Source organism: Vipera ursinii, assembly GCF_947247035.1.
Source record: "Vipera ursinii genome assembly, chromosome: 2".
Lineage (NCBI taxonomy): Eukaryota > Metazoa > Chordata > Lepidosauria > Squamata > Viperidae > Vipera > Vipera ursinii.
The window spans coordinates 184,130,851-184,154,322 of record NC_139513.1 but is presented as its reverse complement, the minus strand read 5'-3'; the positions used below and the strand labels follow the sequence as shown (position 1 = coordinate 184,154,322).

Here is a 23,472-nt window from a genome sequence, read left to right as displayed (position 1 = left end):
TTGTCTCAGAATCAGGGGTTGGATTTCAGTTCTTTAGTTTCTGGGTTAAGCTGCTTTCAGTGTTGATGGACTGTTTGAGGGCTTGATGCCTAGTGGTGACTTGAGAGGCTTTTTGAGGTAAGGGGATGATAATGTTCACCACATCCTTCCAAGAGCTCTTGTACTGTGGCATTCTAGACAAGGCATTAGCCAGGAAGTTTTTCACCCCAGGAATATATTTGAGAAAGAAGTTAAAACAATTGAAATATTGTGCCCATCGAACCTGATTGGGGATAATTTGCACAGAGTTTTGAATGCTTCAAGGTTCTTATGATCAGTCCACACTTCAAAGGGTATATTACTAACCTCTAGGAAGTGATGCCATGTTAGCAATGCTCATCGCACAGCAAATGCCTCCTTCTCCCATACAGCCCAACACCATTCTGTGTCAGTGAGTTTTCTAGAGGTATATGGCCATGGTTGCAGTTCCCCCTTATCACTTTTTTGAAGAATGGTAGCCACTACAATTTCACTTGCATCCGCTTGAGTGATGAACTGTTCCTTGGAGTTGGAATGTTCAAGTATTGGTTCTCCCGTGAACAACCTTTTGAGTTGCTCAAATGCTGCTTGGCGCTCTATAATCCACTTTAAATATTAAATGGGCGGTAAAAATAAATTATAAAAAATGACTTCCAACCTTTTTTATTTATTTATTTATTTATTTATTTATTTATTTATTTATTTATTATTATTTTTTATTTATTATTTATTTATTTATTTATTTATTTATTTATTATTTACTTATTTATTTATTTATTTATTTATTTATTTATTTATTTATTTATTTATTTGGGTTTATATACCACCCCTCTCCGAAGGGACTCAGGGCGGTGTACAGGGCAATTAAAACACTATAAACAACACATAATGTATAAAAATCAAAATGAAATTAAATCAAATAGCCCTAAACAATGAACACATGCTAAAATTTAAAATTTTTAAAAGATCTAAAATCCCAGTCCCTCAGTCCAGGCCGGCAAGTTCAAATAGTCAAGTCTTCAGGTCACGGTGAAACGAGCGAAGGTCGGGAGCCATCCGGAGCTCAACCGGAAGCTGATTCCAGAGGGCAGGCGCGCCCACAGAGAATGCTCTCCCCCTGGGGGCAACCAGTCGACATTTTCTGACCAACGGCATCCTGAGGAGGCCCTCTCTGTGGGAACGCACAGGGCGATGGGAAGTTAACGCCGGCAAAAGGTGCTCCCGTAAATAACCCCGACCCATGCCATTTAGGGCTTTATAGGTCATCACCAGCACCTTGAAACTCACCCGGAAGACAACTGGAATCCAATGCAGCTCGCGGAGCAGAGGTGTTACATGGGAGTATCGGGAGATCTCCATCACAACTCTCGCGGCCGCATTCTGCACCAGCTGGAGCCTCCAAGTGGTATTCAAGGGCAGCTCCATGTAGAGAGCGTTGCAGTAGTCTATCCGAGAGGTCACGAGCGCATGAGTGACTGTGCTTAGGGCATCTTGGTCCAAGTAGGGCTGGAACTGGCGCACCAGGCGAACCTGGGCAAAAGCCCCCCTGGTCACAGCTCCTATATGATCTTCAAAATTGAGCTGTGAATCAAGGAGGGCACCCAAGTTGCGAGCCCTATCTATGGGGGGGTAACACTTCAACCCCTATAGATAAAGATGGAATAGAGTGGACAACCCAAGATGCCGGTATGCACAGCCACTCAGTCTTGTCGGGATTTAGACGAAGCCTGTTCCTCCCAATCCAGACCCTCAGCGCCTCCAGGCAATGGGACATCATGGCGAGGGCATCACCGGTTGATCTGGGGTGGAAATAAAAAGCTGGGTATCATCAGCATACTGATGATACCCCACCCCAAAACCAAGAATGATCTCACCCAGCGGCTTCATATAGATGTTGAACAGGAGAGTCGAGAGGACCGACCCCTGAGGAGCTCCACAAACGAGAGGCCTCGAGGCCAACCTCTGTCCCCCTGCCAACACCGACTGCGAATGACCCAGAAGGTAGGAGGAGAACTACTGTAAGACAGTGCCACCCACTCCCAACCCCCTGAGGCGCCGCAGTAAGATACCATGGTCGATGGTATCAAAAGCCGCTGAGAGGTCTAATAGGACTAGGACAGAGGAGCAACCCCTGTCCTGAGCCTGCCAGAGATCATTCACCAGTGCGACCAATGCCGTCTCTGTGCTGTACCCGGGCCTAAAGCCTGATTGGTAAGGGTCCAGATAATCCGCTTCCTCCAGGAACAGAGGAATCTGATGAGCCACCACACTCTCAATAACCTTCACTAATAGTTATTCAAAATGGCCGGGTCCAGGGCAGGCTTCTTGAGGAGGGGCCTCACCACCATCTCCTTCAAGGTGGCAGGGAAGCTGCCCTCTCTCAAAGAAGCAGTTATTACTGCCTGGAGCCAGCCTCGTGTCCCCTCCCGAGCTGCATAAACCAGCCAGGAGGGGCACGGGTCCAGTAAACAAGTGGTGGAACTCAGCTTCCCCATGATCCTGTCCACTTCTTCTGGAGTCACAGGATCGAATTCTTCCCAAGTAATATTCCCAAGACCGCTCGATTCCCCATCGTCAGACTCTGCCCAGTCGGAGTCCAAGCCGGCCCGAATCTGAGCGATTTTATCCACCAGATATTGACTAAATTCCTCAGCACGAGCCTCCTCCTCCTCCCTCTTATTATACAAATCCTTTCAGCCCTTCATTTAATTCCTGTCTTTCTCAATCTTCAAATACATAGATCATCACAGTCATACTCATATTTAGGGCTGTGGAACACCAGATTTATAGGTGGAAGGTTGTTTCAGAGCATGAGGGGTATGAATATAGAATTTATGTGCAATGTTGAATTGAGGGGGAAAAAATCCACCACCACCAAACAAGTTTTATGGCTTTATATGGTTCAAAAGCACTTTTTTACCAGATTAATAAAATGTCATGCAGTATACAATTTCATGTAATTAGGGGTTGGTTATCTGAACCCACAAATAGCATATTGAAATAAAAAAAAATGAAATATATTTGGTATGCAAAATGGGCTATGCATTCTTTTCAAATGGCCAAGTTGAAAGATATATATTCAGGAGTACAATAACGAGGAGGGAACTTGCAACTTGGGCTAATAGGAATAAGAAGAAAAAAATACCCAGATGATTCCCAGTCACTGGGAGTTGGGTGTTATATACAGGTAATAGAGAAACATACTTTGAGACTAACTTATCATGCCAGTTTTTAAACATACTTTGAGACTAACTTATCATGCCAGTTTTTAAACTTCAAGCACATTTGTTGAAGCTTTAATGTAAGGAAAACAGCTTTCCTCAAATCCTTTCTCATCTTTCCCGAAGCATCTTTAGTCATCAGCTACCGGTTGAGCTCCGGACGGCGCCCGACCTTCGCTCCTTTTGCCGCGAGCTAAAAACATACTTTTTTGAACAAGCTGGCCTGGCCTGATGAGGGGATTGGGGGGGGGTTGTTATTGTTATTTTATTGGGTTTTAAAGATGTATTTTAGTATATGGGCATTTATTTAATCTTGTTTTAACTTTTGTAATTTCTGTATTTTTATTCTTGCCCTGTTCACCGCCCTGAGTCCTTCGGGAGAAGGGCGGTATAGAAATATTATTAAATTAAAATTAAATTAAATCCTTGCATGGGGCTGAATCAAGATTTTGGACAAAGCCCACTTCCCTCACTTTTTTATATCCTTTCTAAGTCTCTAAATTTCATTTTTTTATCCAACAATACATTGAAAACTTCACTTGTTTGATTTTTTCCCCCAAGGGATTATACAATTAATCCTTGTTTCATGACCACATTTGGGAACAGCAACTTGGTTGCTAAGTGAAACTGCAACTATGCTTATTATCTTACCTCAACTTTCCTTTGCTTTATGGACCTGTAAAGATTATAAATGCAAGCATTGATTGAAAAGTTAACTTTTCATCACTATTGTAACTGCAAATTATTGTTACAGAAAAACTATATACACATTTTATTCTGTAAACAATAAGAATATAGGAATTGATCATTGACATCAGCTGGAATTCTGATTTTGGAAAGCTTGAAGTAGATTTGCTCTGAGGTGTCATAGAGGATGCACAATGAAAAGCTCTTTTTTATTGAAAAGTTTTATAAAAAGTTACAATATTATCCCCTTCCCACCCACCCCTAAGCCCCCCCTCCCCCACTTCCCAAAGCTGATTAGAGGGTTACAAATGTACAGTAATCATAATCTAACTAACATTAATCAACTATATAAAAAAGCAAATACATAATACACTTTAACCCACTTTTAACATAATTACCAACACTCTAAAATACACAACTTCTAAAAAAATTAAATTATAACAATAACAATCTAAAATTTACTCATAAGCTGAATGGAACTTTTTAGTCCCATATTTTTTCTGAATATAATCTATCCATCTTCTCCAAACCAAAATGTATCTCTCTTGTGAATGATCTTTCAAGTAAGCAGAAATCTTAGCCATTTCTGCTAGGTTTGACACTTTAAGCGTCCACTCCTCTATGGTAGGCAGATAATCCTTCTTCCAATATTGCCCTACCAATAACCTCGCAGCTGTTATCAAATTCAACATCAAATTAATTTCTTTAGTGTCACAGTCTATAATAACACCCAATAAAAATAATTGTGGGGTAAACTTTATCTTTCTCTTAAAAATCTTTTGAATGTTCCACCAAATTTTAATCCAAAAAGCTTTTATATTTCTACAAGTCCACCAAATATGAAAATAGGTAGCATCCAAACTACCACATCTCCAACATTTGGGCTGTAAATTAGAATACATACAAGACAGCTTTTTAGGATCCAAATGCCATCTATAAAACATTTTATAAAAATTTTCTCTTAAGTTTTGGGCTTGAGTAAATTTTACATTTCTAACCCAAATTACCTCCCACACATCCAATGGAATCGGTTCTTGAATATTTTGAGCCCACTTTACCATGCAATCTTTCACCAATTCCATTTCCGAGTCCAATTCTATTAAAGCATTATAAATTCTCTTTATGTGCGCTCGAGTTTGATCTTTGATCTGTTTTACCAAATTTTCATCCATCAACGTCAAACCAACCTTCTGGTCTAACTTCCACCTGGCTTGCAATTGAGTATACTGAAACCAAGACTGTACAATATTTTCTTGTTTTAACTCGACTAGCGACCTTAATTGCCAGTCACTCCCTTCCAATCTAAGTAATTGCTTATAAGAAATCATATCCAAATTCACACCCATAGATACCCCCTCTATTGCGTGTCCAGGAATCCCCCAAATTGGTATTTTATAATTTAACTTATAATAATACTTTTTCCAAACACGCAATAAAGCACTTCTTAAAATGTGAGATTTAAAAGCCTTATCAACTTTTTTGTCATAAATCAAATATGCATGCCACCCATATAATAAATCCCATTCCTCAAGATAAAGTATACTTTTATTAGTTAAATTAAGCCAATCACTAACCAATGTTAAAACCACTGCATCATAATATAATTTCAAATTGGGCACCTTAAGTCCTCCTCTTTCCCGAGCATCTTGTAAAATCTTAAGTTTAACTCTCGGTTTTTTCCCCGCCCAAATAAATTTATTAATACCCTTCTGCCAGTCATCCAAATTAGCATCTTTTTTCAAAATAGGTATCATTTGAAACATAAAGAGAAACTTTGGTAAAACATTCATTTTAAGAGCTGCAATTTTCCCCAACAAAGATAATTGTAATTTTTTCAATTATTTAAATCCTTTTGTACTTTTAACCATAACGTCTCATAATTATTCTTATATAATTTCACATTAGAAGCTGTAATATATACCCCCAAATATTTAACCTTTTTCACAATTTCATAACCTGTCAATTTTACTAACATATCCTTCTCATTCATAGTCATATTTTTAGATATTTTAGTCTTATTATTATTCACCTTAAAGCCTGAAACTTTCCCATATTGTATTATAATTTCCATTAAATCTATAACCGATTGAATCGGTTGAGATAGTGTAACAACCAAGTCATCTGCAAATGCTCTTAACCTATAATCATTCTGTTTTATTTTTATTCCCTGTATTTTAGTTGATTCCCGAATTTTAATCAATAAAATCTCCAATGTTAAAACAAACAATAATGGTGACAGGGGACACCCTTGTCTTGTACCTTTTTCAATTTTAAATGCATCTGTTAATCCCCCATTAATTATAATTTGCGCCGATTGTTGTTGATATATGGCCTTAATAGATTGCAGAAATTCATCCCCAAAGTTCATCTTTTCCACAACTTTCAATAAAAATTGCCAATTCAATTGATCAAAAGCTTTTTCAGCATCCAAAAATATCAATGCTGCAGGGACTTGGTTATTCTTATCCAAATACTCAATTAAGTTAACTAATTGTCTTACATTATATTTCATAAATCTTCCAGTTATAAATCCAGACTGATCTGTATGAACCATCTGTTTCAAAACTAACATTAATCTATTTGCCAATATTTTTGCAAAAATCTTATAATCTGTATTTAAAAGCGATATAGGTCTATAATTCTTAGGCTGAGTAAGATCTTGATCCTCCTTTGGGATCAACGATATAAAAGCCCTTCTCCAGGATGGAGGCACCTCCCCTCCGGCCTGGATATTATTAAATAGTTCCTTTAAAGGTTCTACCATCTCTGTAAGTAAAGTTTTATAATAAATTGCTGTTAAGCCATCTGTACCCGGAGCCTTACCCACTTTTAACTGTTTAATTACTGAAATAATTTCTTCAGAAGTGATTAAACAATTCATCCCTTCCCTTTGTTCATGTGAAAGCATAGGAATATGCGCTTCCTGTAAATATTTATCTATATCTAAGGTTTGTACATTCTCACTAGCATATAACTTTTGATAAAAATCCAAAAAACCCTTTTTAATCAAATTTTGTTGATATGTTTCTTTGCCTTTATATTCTATTTTCTCTATTGTACGTAACCTCTGTTTTTTCCTTAATTGATAAGCTAACCACCTACCAGGCTTATTTGCATTACAAAAAGTATTATGCTTCGCATATCTCAAATTAGTTGCAACCTGATCCGCCATTAACATATTAAATTGCTCTTTCAACAAATTTATTGAAATCCTTAATCTCTTATCTAATGGATTCAAAATAAAAGCTTTGCCCTTCAATTTAATCTCTTCTTCCAATTCTTTATGTTTTTGCATCTGCTTACGCCTATGACCATTGTTCATATGAATCAAAATCCCCCTCATATAAGCTTTACTGGCATCCCAAACCATTTCAATCGGTGTTCCTTTATGCATATTCAGAACAAAACACTCTTTCAAATAATTTTTACATTTTTCTAAAAGTACATCATATCTAAATAAATTTTCATTCAACCTCCAAGATCTTCTTATTCCATCTTCCCTAAATAATTCCATCCATACAGGACTATGATCCGATAACGTTCTAGGAAAAATCTTGACATTCTTGACCCAATGAAAAGCTCTTGTCAGAATCCATTTATATCGCATTTCTAACTAACTCCTCTGAGCTAATCCCAAATCTCATCTCCCCCTGGATTCTGCCATCCCAAGGGGAAGAGGGAACAGGCATGGAGTTTTATAACTTTCACTTCCTCCCTTCAATGTAACCTTTGTTTATTCTTCCTGCTTGCTATCTATCACAATATAATCAATTGCTTTCTTACTAGGCATTCTCGCTCATCTTACAGGCAACTAAGAAAGTGGGTGGAAAAGGGAGGAATGAAACTTTCCGGAATCTAGTTTGTTTCTCCGAATGAAGTATGAGGGGGGTGGAAATGATCCTGCTGCAAACGGACTGTTCTGTCTCCTCTTCCCCAATGGGCTTATCACCTGGAGCTTGGCTGATTCAGAACTGACCGAATGAACTGTGGGGACACTTTAAAAATATTGAACTGTGAAGGGATTCCTCAGATCCTGTTTATTATGTTTATTATCCTGTCTCCTATTTCTTAGTAAAAGTTCCTGCTTGGAAAATCTTGTCTCCAAGAGTCCTTTCTTATGATGTGGGCTGAAGTGGGTTTTGACAGCTCTCATTTTTATTGGATTTAGTTAATGTGAAATCAGTCTTTAAGCTTTGGTAATTGGGATTGAACAAGAACTAAGGAAGAGCTGTGGTGGTGCAGTAGTTAGAGTGCAGTATTGCAGGCTAACTCTGCCTGCAGCCAGGAGTTTGAGCCAGACCACTCAAGGTTAACTCAGCTTTCCAGCCTTCCGAGGTTGATAAAATAAAGATTCAGATTGTTCTGGGCAATATGCTGACATTTGGAAACCACTCAGAGACTGCTATAAAACACTATAGTATATAAGTCTAATTGCTATTGCTATTGCTAATAAAATGAAAGCCATACAATATAGAGACATTTGGAAGAGTAATTTATGTCTTTAATTTCTTTAATAATTCTGTGTTTACTTGATTTTCAGATTTTTTGTTAAATTCCAATGTATTCTCAATACGCTTACACTTATATGACTTACATGCTTAATGTGACTGGTCCTAGCCATTCAGCTGTGGATAAGATATGATGAAAGTCAGATTGGTTTAATAGTTAAAGCACCAGGCTACAAAGCAGAAGACCATGAGTTCTACCATAATACCACCTTAGTCATGAAAGCCAGCTGAGTAACCTTGGGCCAGTCATTCTCTCTGAGCCCAACTCATCTCACAAGGTTGTTATGGGGAAAATAGGAAGGGGGAAGTGCACGGGATATGTTTGCTGCCTTGAATTTTTTGTAAAAATTAATAAAGGTGGGATACATACATATATACATACATAAATAAATTCCTTTCCCACCCCCCACAGGTACCACCCACATTACTGGATACACAGTTCTCCGAATTTACACCAGACATAACACCCATTATCTTGGCTGCCCATACAAACAATTATGAGATCATTAAACTTTTAGTCCACAAAGGTGTGTCTGTTCCCAGACCACATGAAGTTCGCTGTAACTGTGTGGAATGTGTCTCCAGTTCAGATGTGGATAGCCTTCGTCATTCCCGATCCAGGCTAAATATCTACAAGGCTCTTGCAAGCCCATCTTTAATTGCCCTATCAAGTGAGGACCCATTTCTTACAGCATTCCAGTTAAGTTGGGAACTTCAGGAACTGAGCAAAGTGGAAAATGAGTTTAAATCTGAATATGAAGAATTGTCACACCAGTGCAAGCAATTTGCAAAAGATCTATTGGATCAGACTCGGAGTTCAAGAGAATTGGAAATTATTCTTAATTACAGGGATGATAACAATCTAATAGAAGACCAGAGTGGAAATGATTTGGCAAAATTAAAACTGGCAATTAAATACCGTCAAAAAGAGGTAGGTATATAGATAAAATATTAATGGATTTCATTGCAATGAGTGAGATAATATGCTTCAAAAATAAGACCAAGTGCAGTTCAGATCCTCTATTCTTCATTATTTCATTATCTCTATTTTTAAAAATTGAACATTTTAAGTTATTAGGGTCTAGAGGGCACTGAAATATTGAAAAAACTGTTGTGGAGAAACTAGGAGGAAGTTGTGTTGGATATATTTGCTCCCTTGAGTTCCACCCCCCCCCCCAAGATGGCTAGATTTCTCCCCCAACGTGGCTGCTGAATGGTAGGAACTTTTCTTTTTCCTGCCAATGTTTGACTGATTTTGTTGCCAAAGCTGGTTCTTTGGCAGTACTACTCCCTGGATTTGAATGGGAGCATTTAGGAATGACCCCTGACAACTTTTGGATGACCGTGGACCCACTTGGGATTAAGAATCTTCATTACTGTTCCTGGTGGAAATGGTGGAAAGTCAGGTCATCCATGTTTTCCTCTTGATAGATTAAGCATGCCTGGGTATTAACTTCATTTTTAAAAGCTTTTGTTTCACTTAGCTCAGGAGTTGGCAACCTCAAAGAGCTACTTGGACCTGTTTCCCAGAGAAAAGGAAACACTGGGAGCCACAAAAACCCCACGTGTTTTGATTGAAGAGTTTAATTAAAAGAAATAGAGGCTGCTGTGCATGAGTTCTCCCCCCTCTCTCTTTCTCTCTCTTTCCTCTCCCTCCCTCCCTCTCTTTCTCTCTCTCTCTCTCCCCGCTCTCTCCCTCTTTCCCATCTTCTGCTCACCTGGCCAGCTGGCCTCACACTGTTCTCCAACAAGCTGACACACATTCTTATTGGGCTGGTTCTCCTGCCATTGGTCTGCCAGTCCTTTTCCTCCACTTAGTGTAAGTGTGTGTTGTGTGTATTTGTGTGTGTGTGTGTGTGTGTGTGTGTGTGTGTGTGTGTGTGAGAGAGAGAGAGAGAGAGAGAGAGAGAGAGAGAGAGAGAGCGAGCTGCTGCTTCCTGCGGAGACGCAGCAAAAGCAGGAGCCCTGCCCAATAAGCTTGTCAGCTTCTCAGAGAACAGTGAGAGAGAGGGGGGGGAGCGCAAGTGCTTCTCTGTGTATCTCTCTCTCTCTGCAAATGGCAGAGGAGGACTGGGAGCTACAGTAGAAGGCTGAAAGAGCCACATGCGGCTCCAGAGCTGCAGGTTGCCGACCCATGACTTAGCTCTTTATCTGTCAAAGTTGACTGACTGTTGAATGCTGATATATTTTAACTCCTTGCTGAACTTTCTCTGGGTTTTTTTCTCCTTTTTTAAATTTATATTCTTTTGAACAATATATGCTTTTCCATAAGGAAATCATGGCTATACATAAAGGTAAAGGTAAAGGTTCCCCCGCACATGCGTGCTAGTCGTTTCCGACTCTAGGGGGTGGTGCTCATCTCCATTTCAAAGCCGAAGAGCCAGCGCTTGTCCGAGGACGTCTCCGTGGTCATGTGGCCGGCATGACTAGACGCCAAAGGCGCACGGAACGCTGTTACCTTCCCACCGGAGTGTTCCCTATTTTTTTACTTGCATTTTTACGTGCTTTCGAACTGCTAGGTTGGCAGAAGCTGGGACGAGTAACGGGCGCTCACTCTGCTATGCAGCACTCGGGATTCGACCCGCCAAACTGCCGACCTTCCGATCGACAAGTTCAGCGTCCTAACCCACTGAGCCACCAAGTCCCTGGCTATACATCTCATCCTCCTATTCAGCTATATTAGGATATCCCCCTAATATCTTAGTATTGTCATGTATACAAGATAAATGAAGATGAAATGAACTTTTTCCAAGACTCCACATTCTAAAAGCTAAGTATTATTAAATCTAGAGGGTTCTAGTATTAAATTTGACAGAGCTCTAGTATCTAGAAAAGCTATATTAAAGAGAATATTTATCAAGATGTGTTTTTTCCGTGACTCTATAATTATAAAGGGACATGGTGGCTCAGGATTTAAGATGCTGAATCTTAGACCGTTAATTTAATTTAATTTAATTTAATAATATTTCTATACCGCCCTTCTCCCTGAGGACTCAGGGCGGTTCACAGGGCAGAATAAAATACTAAATACAAACATTAAAAAGAGATTAAATGATTGCCCAAGTTAAAACAATTGGAATACAATTCTAAAACCCCAAGATAAAATCAAGAAACCAAAAATAAAAAACCCCACCAATCCCCCTCAGGCTAGGCCGGCTTGAACAAACAAAAACGTCTTGAGATCGTGACGAAAGGTCTATACCTTAGATCCGAGTGCTGTGAGCTCCCATCACTTGGCTCAACTCCTACCAACCTGTTGTGACTCAGGGCCAGCCTGTGGGTCCGACAGCCGGCTCCGACATATCGGAGGACTCAGATGAGGGGGAGGAGGGAGACGAACCGGTTGATGATGGTTTGGAGGCTTTGCAGAGCCCTCAGCCGGGGACCTCTTCTCAGCTGCGTGAGCCCGAGAGTGCGGAAGATGATGACCCACAGCTGGCCCTGTTCAAGGACGCCCGACGCAGGAGGCAGTCGAGCAGGAACAAACAAAGAAAGGCTATGGGACTCCTCGAGAGGAGGCACAGGGAGACCACGCCCTGAGCTCTCTATAAAAGGAGTGTTTGGGGAGGGGCTGGTTGCTGAAAGCAACTTTTCCGCTTGAGAAGACAAGCTCTAGTGTTTTTGTTAACTGCGTAATAAATCTTGGCAGATGCCTTTTAGCCTTGGACGCTCTCCAGTCTCTTCTTTCTGAATAGGGGTTTGCCTTATTACAAGGCCAGAAGAGGGCTGGTTCAGAACAGTTTGCTTTCAGCCTCCCACCCCTTATAACTACGATGGAGCAGCTTCTTGCCGAGAATGCCCAGCTCACCCAGCAACTCACTTTGCTGGCAGCTCAGGTGGCACAACTGCAAGCTCAGGTACATGCTGCACCCCCACCCAGGAGGAAATGTCAGATAGCTATGCCGGATAAATTTGCTGGTAATCCAGAACTGTTTCCTGCCTTCCTGGGACAATGCCAGCTTTTTATCAGCGTGAGAGCAGCTGATTTCCCCACTGACCGAGATAAGGTGGGATTCGTGTTGAGCCTTCTGTTGGGAGATGCAGCTCGTTGGGGCACGCCTCTGTTGGCACAGCCTAGCCCTTTGTTGGATAACTTTGGGGGGTTTTGTGACCATATGCGCCTCATGTACGAGGACCCGATTAAGGCGCAGACTGCCACCCGACGCCTGAAAGCTTTGAGGCAGGGTCAGCGCCCTCTACAGGCCTATATCAGCGATTTCCGGCTGCTTAGCCAGGATTCCGCCTGGAATGAGGCTGCGCTCGTGGATGCCTTTCAGGATGGCTTGTCAGAGGAGATGTTGGATGAGCTGGCCCGCGTGGACATTCCCTCAGATCTGAATGGGCTGATCCATCTTTGTCTGCGGATCGATGCCCGGTTGCAGCAGCGAAAGAGTCGCTGTGCCACCCCACAGACCCCTGCCGCCCCTGTTGTGCGTGAGCCCCCAGTCCAGAGGGAGGAGCCAATGGAGCTGGGTGCCGCCAGGTCCCGTCTATCGGTGACGGAAATGGACAGACGACGATCGGGGGGGTTGTGTTTTTACTGTGGGGACCCTGGACATTTGGCTGCTTCTTGCCCGAAGAAGCGTCAGCGGGCGTCAGTGACCAAGCCTGCCCCGAGAAAGTCCCCTGCTTTGCTGTCGGGAAACGGCCCGAGCCCGATCTAGACGGTGTGAAAGATCGGGCGACCCACAACGACCACGCCGAGCGACGCCATTCCGACGGTGCCTGTGAACCTCCACGGCATTTGATTCTGGAGGCACGTCTGATCCTTCCTGGCAAGCCAGAGGGGATTCCGGTCCATGCCTTAATTGACTCTGGGGCTACCACTAACTTTATGGATTCGGCCTTTGTGGCCAAATGGGCTGTTCCCCAGTGTCCAGTGGATCCGCCCATGCTTGTGGAGACCATCGATGGTCGAGTGCTCCTGTCCGGGCCTATTACGGCCGCCACGCAACCCGTGTGTATGGCCATCAGTACCCATGTGGAGGCCATTCAGTTCTACGTCACTTCGGATCTGCACTTCCCCGTGGTCTTGGGACTGGCGTGGCTCCGGGCGCATGATCCACAGATCTATTGGTCTCAGAACTTGGTCACCTTCCCAAGTTTGCAGTGCGTGGACCACACCCGCCATATCTGTGCCGGCCAGGTGGAGGGTTCCCCAGGGGTTTCCTTGCCTCCCGAACTGTCCGACTTTGCTGACGTGTTCAGCGAGTCAGAGGCGGACCAATTACCCCCGCACAGGCCCTACGACTGCTCCATTGACCTAGTCCCTGATGCGCCTCTCCCAGTGGGGCGTTTGTACTCCATGTCAGAGCCCGAGTTGGCTGCATTGCGGGACTTCCTGACAAAGAATTTGGCTCGTGGTTTCATCCGGCCCTCGTCCTCGCCAGTGTCTGCGCCCGTGCTTTTCGTCAAAAAGAAGTCGGACGAGTTACGGCTTTGCTGTGACTACCGGAAACTCAACGCCATCACGGTGCGTAACCGCTACCCGCTGCCCCTCATCCCCGAGCTCTTGGACCGACTCCGGGAGGCTAAGATCTTCACGAAACTGGACCTGCGTGGAGCTTACAACCTCGTCAGGGTTCGGCCGGGTGATGAGTGGAAGACGGCGTTTGGTACTCGTTATGGACATTTCGAGTACACGGTGGTGCCGTTTGGCCTGACCAACGCCCCCGCTGTGTTTCAGCATTTTATGAACGATATCTTTCGGGATCTGTTGGACCAGTTTGTCGTGATTTACCTGGACGACATCCTGATTTACTCCCCGTCGCGTGAAGCGCATCATCAGCATCTCCGTCAGGTCCTGCAGCGCCTCCGGGAACATCGGCTGTTTGCCAAGTTGGAGAAGTGCCAGTTCTACCAGGTGACCATCGATTTCCTGGGTCACCGCATTTCTCCTGAGGGCATCGCCATGGAGCCGAGTAAAGTCGAGTCGTTGCAGAGTTGGCAACCCCCGCGTCGCGTGAAGGACGTTCAGCGACTCCTTGGATTTGCCAACTACTATCGGACATTCATCCCTGGCTTTGCTGCCTTGACAGCCCCCCTCACCCGGCTCCTGCAGAAGAAGACTCGGTTCCAGTGGAACGCCCCCGAACAACAGGCGTTCCAGGCTTTGAAGGACGCCTTCATGAAGGAGCCCATCTTGAAACATCCCGACCCGCAACGGCCGTTTGTCGTGGAGGCGGACGCCTCCGACATTGCCATTGAGGCCGTGTTACTCCAGGCAACGACGCCCAGCGGTACCTTTTTCCCTTGCGCATATCACTCTCGGAAATTGAACCCCTCGGAGCGCAACTATACCATCTGGGAGAAGGAGCTGCTGGCCATCAAGGCGGCGTTCGAGGCTTGGAGGCATCATCTGGAGGGGGCGCGGCATCAGATCGAGGTCCAGACGGACCACAAGAATCTGGAAAGCCTGCAGACCGCTCGGAATTTGAATCAACGCCAGATCCGGTGGTCCCTCTTCTTTGCGAGGTTTGACTTCCGGGTGCGGTACATACCAAGCGGGCACAACCAGAGAGCGGATGCTCTGTCCAGGAAGCCCGAGTACACCCGAGTGGAAGACAAGCTTCCGCCCAGGACAGTGATCCCCGTCGAGTCTTTTGCTGTGGTGCGGGAGCCGGTGGATATACGGGCTCGGATCCGGGAGGCGCAGCAGCAGGAGGCGTGGGTGGCTCAGCGGAAGGAAGAGGTGGGGCCAAATTCGCCTTGGTCGGTCGCGGATGGACTCCTGTATTATCGTGACCGGCTCTATGTTCCAGGAGGGCCACTCAGGGGACTCGTCCTCAGCCAATGTCATGATAACCCGGCTGCGGGGCATTTTGGCCTGTTCAAGACTCTGAACCTGGTCTCCCGTACTTTCTGGTGGCCCCGAGTCCGACACGATGTCCAGTCTTATGTCACCTCCTGCGTCCCATGCAGGCAGGCCAAGTCAGCGACAGGGGCCCCGCCTGGTTTACTGCAGCCTTTGCCAACGCCCAAGAGACCCTGGGGGGGCTGTGTCCATGGACTTTCTGACGGATCTACCCCCATCCTCCGGCTTCACGACAGTGTTTGTGGTGGTGGACATGTTGACCAAGATGGCGCACTTCATCCCCTGTCGCGGCTTACCGTCAGCTCGCGCCACTAGTCGCATGTTCATCCAACAGGTGTTCCGGCTGCACGGCCTTCCCGATAGGGTCGTCTCCGATAGGGGGGCCCAGTTTACAGCCCGCTTCTGGCAGGAGTTGATGCGGGCGTTGGACATTAAGGTTTGCCTCTCGTCCGCGCATCATCCTCAGACCGACGGGGGTACCGAGAAGGTCATCGGCATCTTAGAGCAGTATCTGCGCTGCTACGTTAACCTGCAGCAGGACAATTGGGTGGACTATTTGGCCATAGCCGAGTTTGCCTTTAACAACTCGCAGCACACCTCCACGCAGATGACACCGTTCTTGGCCAACGTGGGTTATCACCCCCGGTTTTTCCCCCTTTCTCCCGTGGACTCATCGGAGCCGGCAGCGAACGAATTTATGGCGGAGTTACAGGCGATCCATCGGTTGGTGCGACGGCAGCTGGAGAAGGCCAAGGCCGACTACAAGAGGTTCGCCGATCGGTCGAGAAGGGATACGCCTCCACTATCGGTGGGGGATCGGGTCTGGCTGTCCACCAGGAACCTACCATCCACTCGGCCGGTGAGGAAGCTGGACCACCGTTACCTTGGACCGTTCCCAGTCGAGGCCGTCATCAATCCGGTCGCCTATCGTTTAACTCTGCCACGTTCCCTGCGCGTGCACCCCGTCTTCCATCGGTCCTTGTTGGTCCCTGAACAACCGGCCTGTCCACTTCGCCAAGCGGAACCTCCCCCATCAGGAACTCGTGATGGAGGCAGCACCCCCGAGTACGAGGTCGCCAGCATCAGGGATTCCCGCTGGCTGAAAGGTCGCTTCCAGTACCTGATCGAGTGGAAAGGGTACGGGCCGGAGGACTTCACATGGGAAGACGCGACCGCCGTTCATGCCCCTGAGTTGGTGACTGCGTTTCACGAACAGTTCCCATCCCGACCGCATCCGGATCGGCAGACCCGGGGGAAGGGCCCTGCGGTGCGGGATAGTGTTGTGACTCAGGGCCAGCCTGTGGGTCCGACAGCCGGCTCCGACGTATCGGAGGACTCAGATGAGGGGGAGGAGGGAGACGAACCGGTTGATGATGGTTTGGAGGCTTTGCAGAGCCCTCAGCCGGGGACCTCTTCTCAGCTGCGTGAGCCCGAGAGTGCGGAAGATGATGACCCACAGCTGGCCCTGTTCAAGGACGCCCGACGCAGGAGGCAGTCGAGCAGGAACAAACAAAGAAAGGCTATGGGACTCCTCGGGAGGAGGCACAGGGAGACCACGCCCTGAGCTCTCTATAAAAGGAGTGTTTGGGGAGGGGCTGGTTGCTGAAAGCAACTTTTCCGCTTGAGAAGACAAGCTCTAGTGTTTTTGTTAACTGCGTAATAAATCTTGGCAGATGCCTTTTAGCCTTGGATGCTCTCCAGTCTCTTCTTTCTGAATAGGGGTTTGCCTTATTACAAGGCCAAAAGAGGGCTGGTTCAGAACACAACCTAGCAGTTTGAAAGCATGGAAATGCAAGTAGGTAAAAAGGTACTACATATAAGCATGTGAGAAGGTAACAGCATTCCGTGTTTTACCATATGCTATATGCTATGGCATGGTGTCATGCTGGCCACATAACCACAAATGCTGGCTCTTTGGTTTAAGAAATGGAGATGAGCAGTACCCTCTAAAGCCTGTCACAACTAGCAGAGTTGTGGACATCTTTTACCCTTTACTTTTTATAATTATAAGCAGAAAACCTCATCTCCTAAATGAGGATAAAGATGAGGATAAATATAGTAGATATGAGGATATAATGGAGGACAAAAGTTTTCTGTTTTTAATGTTACTATATAAAAATTGTGTACTTTAATACAAGGAATTTCACCTAGTAATAAATGCAGTTAAATATATTCAATTTCTTCTTGCATGTTACATTTTGTATATAAGAATTTACTAGATAGAAGAGTTTTGATTATTTCTTTTGTTTTGCATTAGTTTGTTGCTCAACCAAACTGTCAACAGCTACTTGCCTCTCGTTGGTATGATGAGTTCCCAGGGTGGAGGAGACGCCATTGGGCTGTGAAGATGTTGACTTGCATCATAGTTGGATTCCTTTTCCCCGTGTTCTCTGTCTGCTACCTGATAGCTCCCAAGAGCCCACTGGGACTATTCATCAGGAAGCCATTCATCAAATTCATCTGCCACACTGCTTCCTACTTGACTTTCTTGTTTCTTCTTCTACTTGCCTCTCAGCACATTGACAGGTCAGATCTGAATATGCAAGGGCCTCCACCAACCATCGTTGAATGGATGATCTTACCATGGGTCTTGGGTAAAGTATAGTAAAGCAAATATGCTTGATTTATGTTTTTCTTTAATATTTGTGTTTGGAGTAATTGACTCACACAAGAGAAAGCTGAAGCAAATCATTGGAATATATCAAATTTTTACTAGTTATATATTAGTTCTATGATACATCTGTAGCCATTCAGGACAATAATATTCAATTCAAATCAGAATTGTTTTTAAAGAACTAGCAAAAACTGGTGTAAGTCAATCATTTTCTTATTCCCATGCCAGTTAATATTTATATCCAAAACGTGAATTACCAATTAAGGATTATAATCACAAACAAATGTATTCAGTCTTGAGCATTGTCTTCTGTTCATGATAGTCTCAGCAATCATCAACTCAAAATTTGCCCATGAATATTAATTCTTAGCAAATTTCATACCTTTATTATATATTTTAGAACTGGGTTCTTTTTGTCCAGTTTTAGAGTTTAGACTTAAGCCTAATTTCTCTGTTCTCTATTCTGTATTCTCATGGGCTGGAACAGGTAGCCATGTTGGAGAGAATGGGAACTGAAAAAAATTGTGCCTCTGGGAGCAGAATTTTTATTAACTATTTTTATAGGTCACCCATCTCACTGTTGGAGCAACTCCAGGCAAGTTACAAACCCTTTTTAGAAGAAAAGACAACTGTCCTTTCTTCCCTGAAAAATGAGCATGCTGTTTCATTAGGTTTCCCTGATCCACATTCTGATCCCACCACAGCTTTAATTTTTGAACCTGGCAGGTTTAAAAAATGCAAAACAAAAAATAAAAACATACAAATACAAATAGATGAAAAGGACTTCTACCCACAAATTAATTGCAAAATGGGAAGATATTTAAACTAAATGTTTAAACTAAATGTTGCCTCACATGCTTGTTAATTGTTGCTAAAAAATAAAGTATACACAGCGTAAATTGGTTATGAGTTTAGAAGAGCTAACGGAATAACAGAGTTGGAAGGTACCTTAGAGGTCTTTTGATCCAACAGTCTGCTCAAGCAGGAGACCCTATAAGATTTCAAACAAATGGCTCTCCAGTTATTTTTTTTTAAGCCTTCAGTGATAGGACACCCAGAACTTCTGAAGACAAGCCATTCCACTGGTTTATTGTACTCACTGTCAGGAAATTTCTCCTCAGTTCTAGGTTGCTTCTCTCCTTGATTAGTTTCCATCCATTGCTTCTTGTCTGCCTTCTGGTGCTTAGGAAAATAGGTTGACCTTTTTCTTTGTGACCACCCCTCAAATATTCAAATATTGCTATCATGTTGCCCCTAGTTCTTCTTTTCACTAGACTAGAAATACCTAATTCCTTTGCACATCAAACCTCAACTTTTTACTTTTCCATAATAGTATAATATAGTATAATAGTATAAACTGGCCGTTTCTATAACAAGAAATTAATCTAATCGGTAAAACCCAAAATCCCTCTCCCTTTTTTTCAGTCATTACGTTTTTGACAAATACTGTCATGTCCTGAAAGTGGTAGAATCTGCAAAAAGGTTGTCTTGTGGAACTTGCATTTTGAGAGTTTTGCATAGCAAGGAGTTTTTTTTCTAGCACAGCTTACTTGTTCATCCATCGTTTCAGTGTAGATCAAAGCTTTTTCTAAATAAACCAAAACCCCTTTAAATAAGTGTTCATGTAGCTGCATGAACACTGCAGATGTCCTTTGCAAGCCACACCCGAAATTGCCCAGTGGGCAATTAAAAGCGATCTTCCACTCATTCTCTGCTTTAATCCGTGCTCAGTAATAGACTTCCCTCAAGTCCAGCTTTGTAAAAAAAATTCTATTTGGTCAGGTGGCTTAGTATATCCTTCATCAAGGGCAGGGGTTATATATTCTCCACACAGATAGCACTGAACCCATGGTAATCTATGCATAGTCTTAGGGAGCCATCTTTCTTTTCACAAAATAAAATAAAATGGGAGCTGCCATGCACAATTTTATCCTGACCAGGCTTTTATCAATGAAGGCTATAAGCTCTTCTAGTTTTGTAGGTGTAATTGAGTATAGTTTGGGTTTTGGAAGTTTGGTCCCAGGTAGAATTTCGATGGCATAGTCTAAGGCAGATATATCAAACACAAGTCCCGTGGGCCGGAGCTGGCCTGCGATTGGCTGATATTTGGCCCATGGGGATGCCCCGGAGATGGCAAGGGACTGGCCCCTGCCACCCAGGCTCCTGCCCCAGTCAGCCCAGCGGCCCCAAGGCACGCACAGAGGAGGCAGTGAGTGTTTGGGGGCCAATGGTGTCAGGCAGCAGGGGCTGCATAGCCCTTTGTGAATACCGAGCTGGCCCTCCAGCAGCAGCGCTGCAGTGGCACTGGCATGTGGAGTTGGGGGGACACGTGATGTAGACCACCAGATATGCCTACTCCATCCTATCTCTTTTTGGTTGGAGAGCAGGTTGCCACTGGTCATTTCAGCCCCCTCACAGGTCTTGCCCTTGGCCTGTAGGTGGAGTGCATTCCCCATGTGGCGCTGATCTACAACCTGGTTGCGTCCATCAAAGCCAGAACATGCTCAGCCTAAGATCCACTGGAACCAGTAAGGAGCTGCCCCGTGGCTTGTCCTGCCCCCTGGGTGTGTGCACAGGAGACAGCCAGTGCTGGCATCCTGGTGAAGCAGAGATACTGGACTCTACTTGCGCACGCACTCAGGGGCTGGGGTGGGGCTGCCCCATGGATTTAAGGCTGAGTGCATTCTGGCTTTGATGGATGCAACCAGGTTGTAGATCAGCACCAACCCCCCCACCAGCACCTCCAGCCTCGCAGCCAAGAAGCTTTCCTTTCACTGGGACAGACACCCCCCCACGCGGGATAGCAAGACCGGTGTCAATGTGGCAGCGCTGGCAATCTCTTCCCCTCCCATGAGAAGGAGAGAAGGAAGGAAGAAAGTGTAGCAGAGAGGGGAGTTGGGGAGGGATTGGTGCTGTCTGGGATCGGTGTGTCAGAACCCACCCCAATCCACATCTTAGGAAAGAAGAACTCTTGGAGACAGGATTGTCCTAGCAGGAACTTTTACTAAAACATGATTGTCAGTAGATAATCTAGACAGGATCTAGAAACTGTGTTGCAGATTGATACTTTTAAAGTGTCCCCAAGTAAAAAAACCCTCCCCTCAGTCCATTTGGTCAGTCCCGGATCAATTAAGTTTCAGGTGTCAAAACCTTCCATGGGAAAAGGGATCTTCCATGCATTTACAACATTTACTTCCTCCCCTTCAAATTCCAATCGGAGATACAAACCAGAATCTCTCCCCCCACTTTCTTTGTTCTTCTCAGTTCAAAGGTTCTTTCCCTGGTCTTTGATGATGGCCTCCAGGCAGGCTGAATAAACAATCTTGCATCTAATGGATAGGGATGGCCAATTAACATCTTCTCTTCTCCTCCTTGGGAATGGCAGAATCCAATGTAAGGTGAGATTTAGGGTTGCACAGATAGGGGTTTAGGAATGGAATATAAATGCATTCTGACAATCTGCTCTCCTTAAAAGAAAGATAGGTCCATCTGTAGAGGAAATAAAATATAAATGTTAGCCCAGTTTGTTAGGATATTCTGTATGAAACTTCTTAAGCAACTTTGGTGCTCTAATGTGGTGTTTATTGACCCACTCATTTTCTGAGGAGGGGAGGTGTTTCCAAGCTACTAGATATTGAATTGCTCCATGGTGTTTCCTGGAATCTAGGATTTCCTTCACCTCCAAGTGTTGTTCTCCTTCCACCATGATGGGAGGTGGTGGTGGTGGGGTTTTTGTTCGTAGAGGTGACTCTTGTTCTCTTTTTAGTAAACTGCAGTGAAAAATTGGGTGTATCTGCCTAAGATTTTTGGGTAGTCCTAATTCAACTGTTACTGGGTTTAGGATTCTTTTAATTGGAAAAGGTCCAATATATTTTGGTCTGAGTTTTTTTACAGGGTTGTAGTGATTTAAGGTATTTTGTGGATAAATATACCATCTCTCCCACCCTGGATCGACTTTTTGTCTGCTTGTGTCTTGTATGCTTGTCTAGCTTCGTCTAAAGCTTTCCTAACGATTAGCCAGATGTTTTGTAATTGAGCAATCCATTCCTTCAGTTCGGGAATTACTGGTTCGTTTGGGGTTAGTACTTTCCAAAGACTTTCAGAATTCTATTCCAGTTTGGCTATCCACCTTCAGCTTCATTTTAGCTTGGGACCTGGTGGTGATTGGTGCTGCCAGTTGTTGTTCAGGCATAAGTGGGTTAGAATCAGTGGCCCGTGTGCTGTTATATTGGGGCATGCAAGATAATGCATCCGCCAGGAAATTCTCATGCCACTCCACCCCGGTAAGTGTTTGAGAGGGAAATTGAATCGGTGAAAATGTTGGGACCAGCGGCCTTCCTTAGGAGTGAGTTTCCTGGGTGTTTTTAGTACTTCCAAATTTTTGTGCTCTGTCCAGACCTGGAAGGGGATTTTATTTCCTTCCAGGAACTGGCGCCATGTAAGTAATGACCATCTCACAGAATAAGCCTCCTTTTCCCACACGGGCCAATGTTGTTCTGTCTCTGTGAGTTTCCTGGATGTATATGCACATGCCCCCTCATCATTTTCCTGTAATAATACAGCTCCCACCACCACATTGCTAGCATCTGCCTGTATTACAAATAGTTTATCAGGATCTAGACAGGTCTCAGGACAGGTTCAGCAGAAAAAAGTCTCTTTAGGCTCTCAAATGCTGCTTGACATTCCATTGTCCACTTCAGAGGCTTGCTGGGTTTCACTGGGGATCCCCACCCCTCATTTTCAACAAGTTTGTGAGTGGCAGGGCTATTTGGGGAAACGAAGGGATGAATTGGTGGTAGAAGTTTGCAAACCCCAGGAAACTTTGCAATTGCTTCCATGTGCGGGGTGGTGGTGGTGCCCATTCTAATACTGCCCTTTCTCAGGGTCCATTTCGATGCCCTGTGGGGATATGCGATACCCCAGGTAGTCTATTCTTTCCTGGTGGAATTCACATTTTCATAATTTAGCATATAGGTGGGCGGCCCACAACTTTTCAGAACTGCTCTGAGTAGGTTAATATGTTCCTCTTTGGTCTCAGTGAAGATATGGATGTCATCTAAGTAAACAAGGACCCGCTTATATAGGTGCTCTCTTAGCACTTCATTAATTAATTGCATAAAGACTGCGGGGGCCCCTTGCAGTCCAAATGGCAGGACTTTGAACTGGTAGCAACTCATTGGGCAATTGAACACAGTCTTCCATTCATCTCCTTCCTTAATCCTAATGTGGTAGTATGCTTCTCTCAGGTCTAGTTTGGTAAAAATCCTTCCTTTCGATAGGTGGGATAGCATATCCTTCATTAGGGGTAGGGGATACAGATTACATTCACTAATTGTGTTCAAATTTCGGTAATCCACAGACAAACGAAAAGAGCCATCCTTCTTCTCCCTGAACAGGACCGGGGCGGCCACTTTGGGTTTGGTAGGCTCAATAAATCCTCTTTCTAAGTTTTTCTTTATGAATCTTTCTATCTCCACCATTTCCTTTGGGCTCATGGCATACATCCCGGGCTTTGGGAGTTTTGCCCCAGGTTTGAATTCTATAGCACAGTCTGTGGGGTGGTGGTGGTGGAAGCTCATTTGCCCGTTCCTCACTGAAAACCTCAGCAAG

The 23,472-nt window shown here is 44.3% G+C and overlaps 1 protein-coding gene across 1 annotated transcript in view; it reads left to right on the top strand.

Moving 5' to 3' along the window:
• The window catches only part of TRPC4 (transient receptor potential cation channel subfamily C member 4), a gene marked incomplete at both ends in the record, with an annotated part of 235,661 nt that overhangs the window by 68,501 nt on the left and 143,688 nt on the right, over positions 1 to 23,472 (top strand). The window contains 2 exons of the mRNA XM_083354460.1: positions 8,847 to 9,365; positions 17,506 to 17,842. Coding sequence (XP_083210586.1) covers positions 8,847 to 9,365; positions 17,506 to 17,842 — 856 coding nt within the window. The remainder of the gene's footprint in view (positions 1 to 8,846; positions 9,366 to 17,505; positions 17,843 to 23,472) is intronic.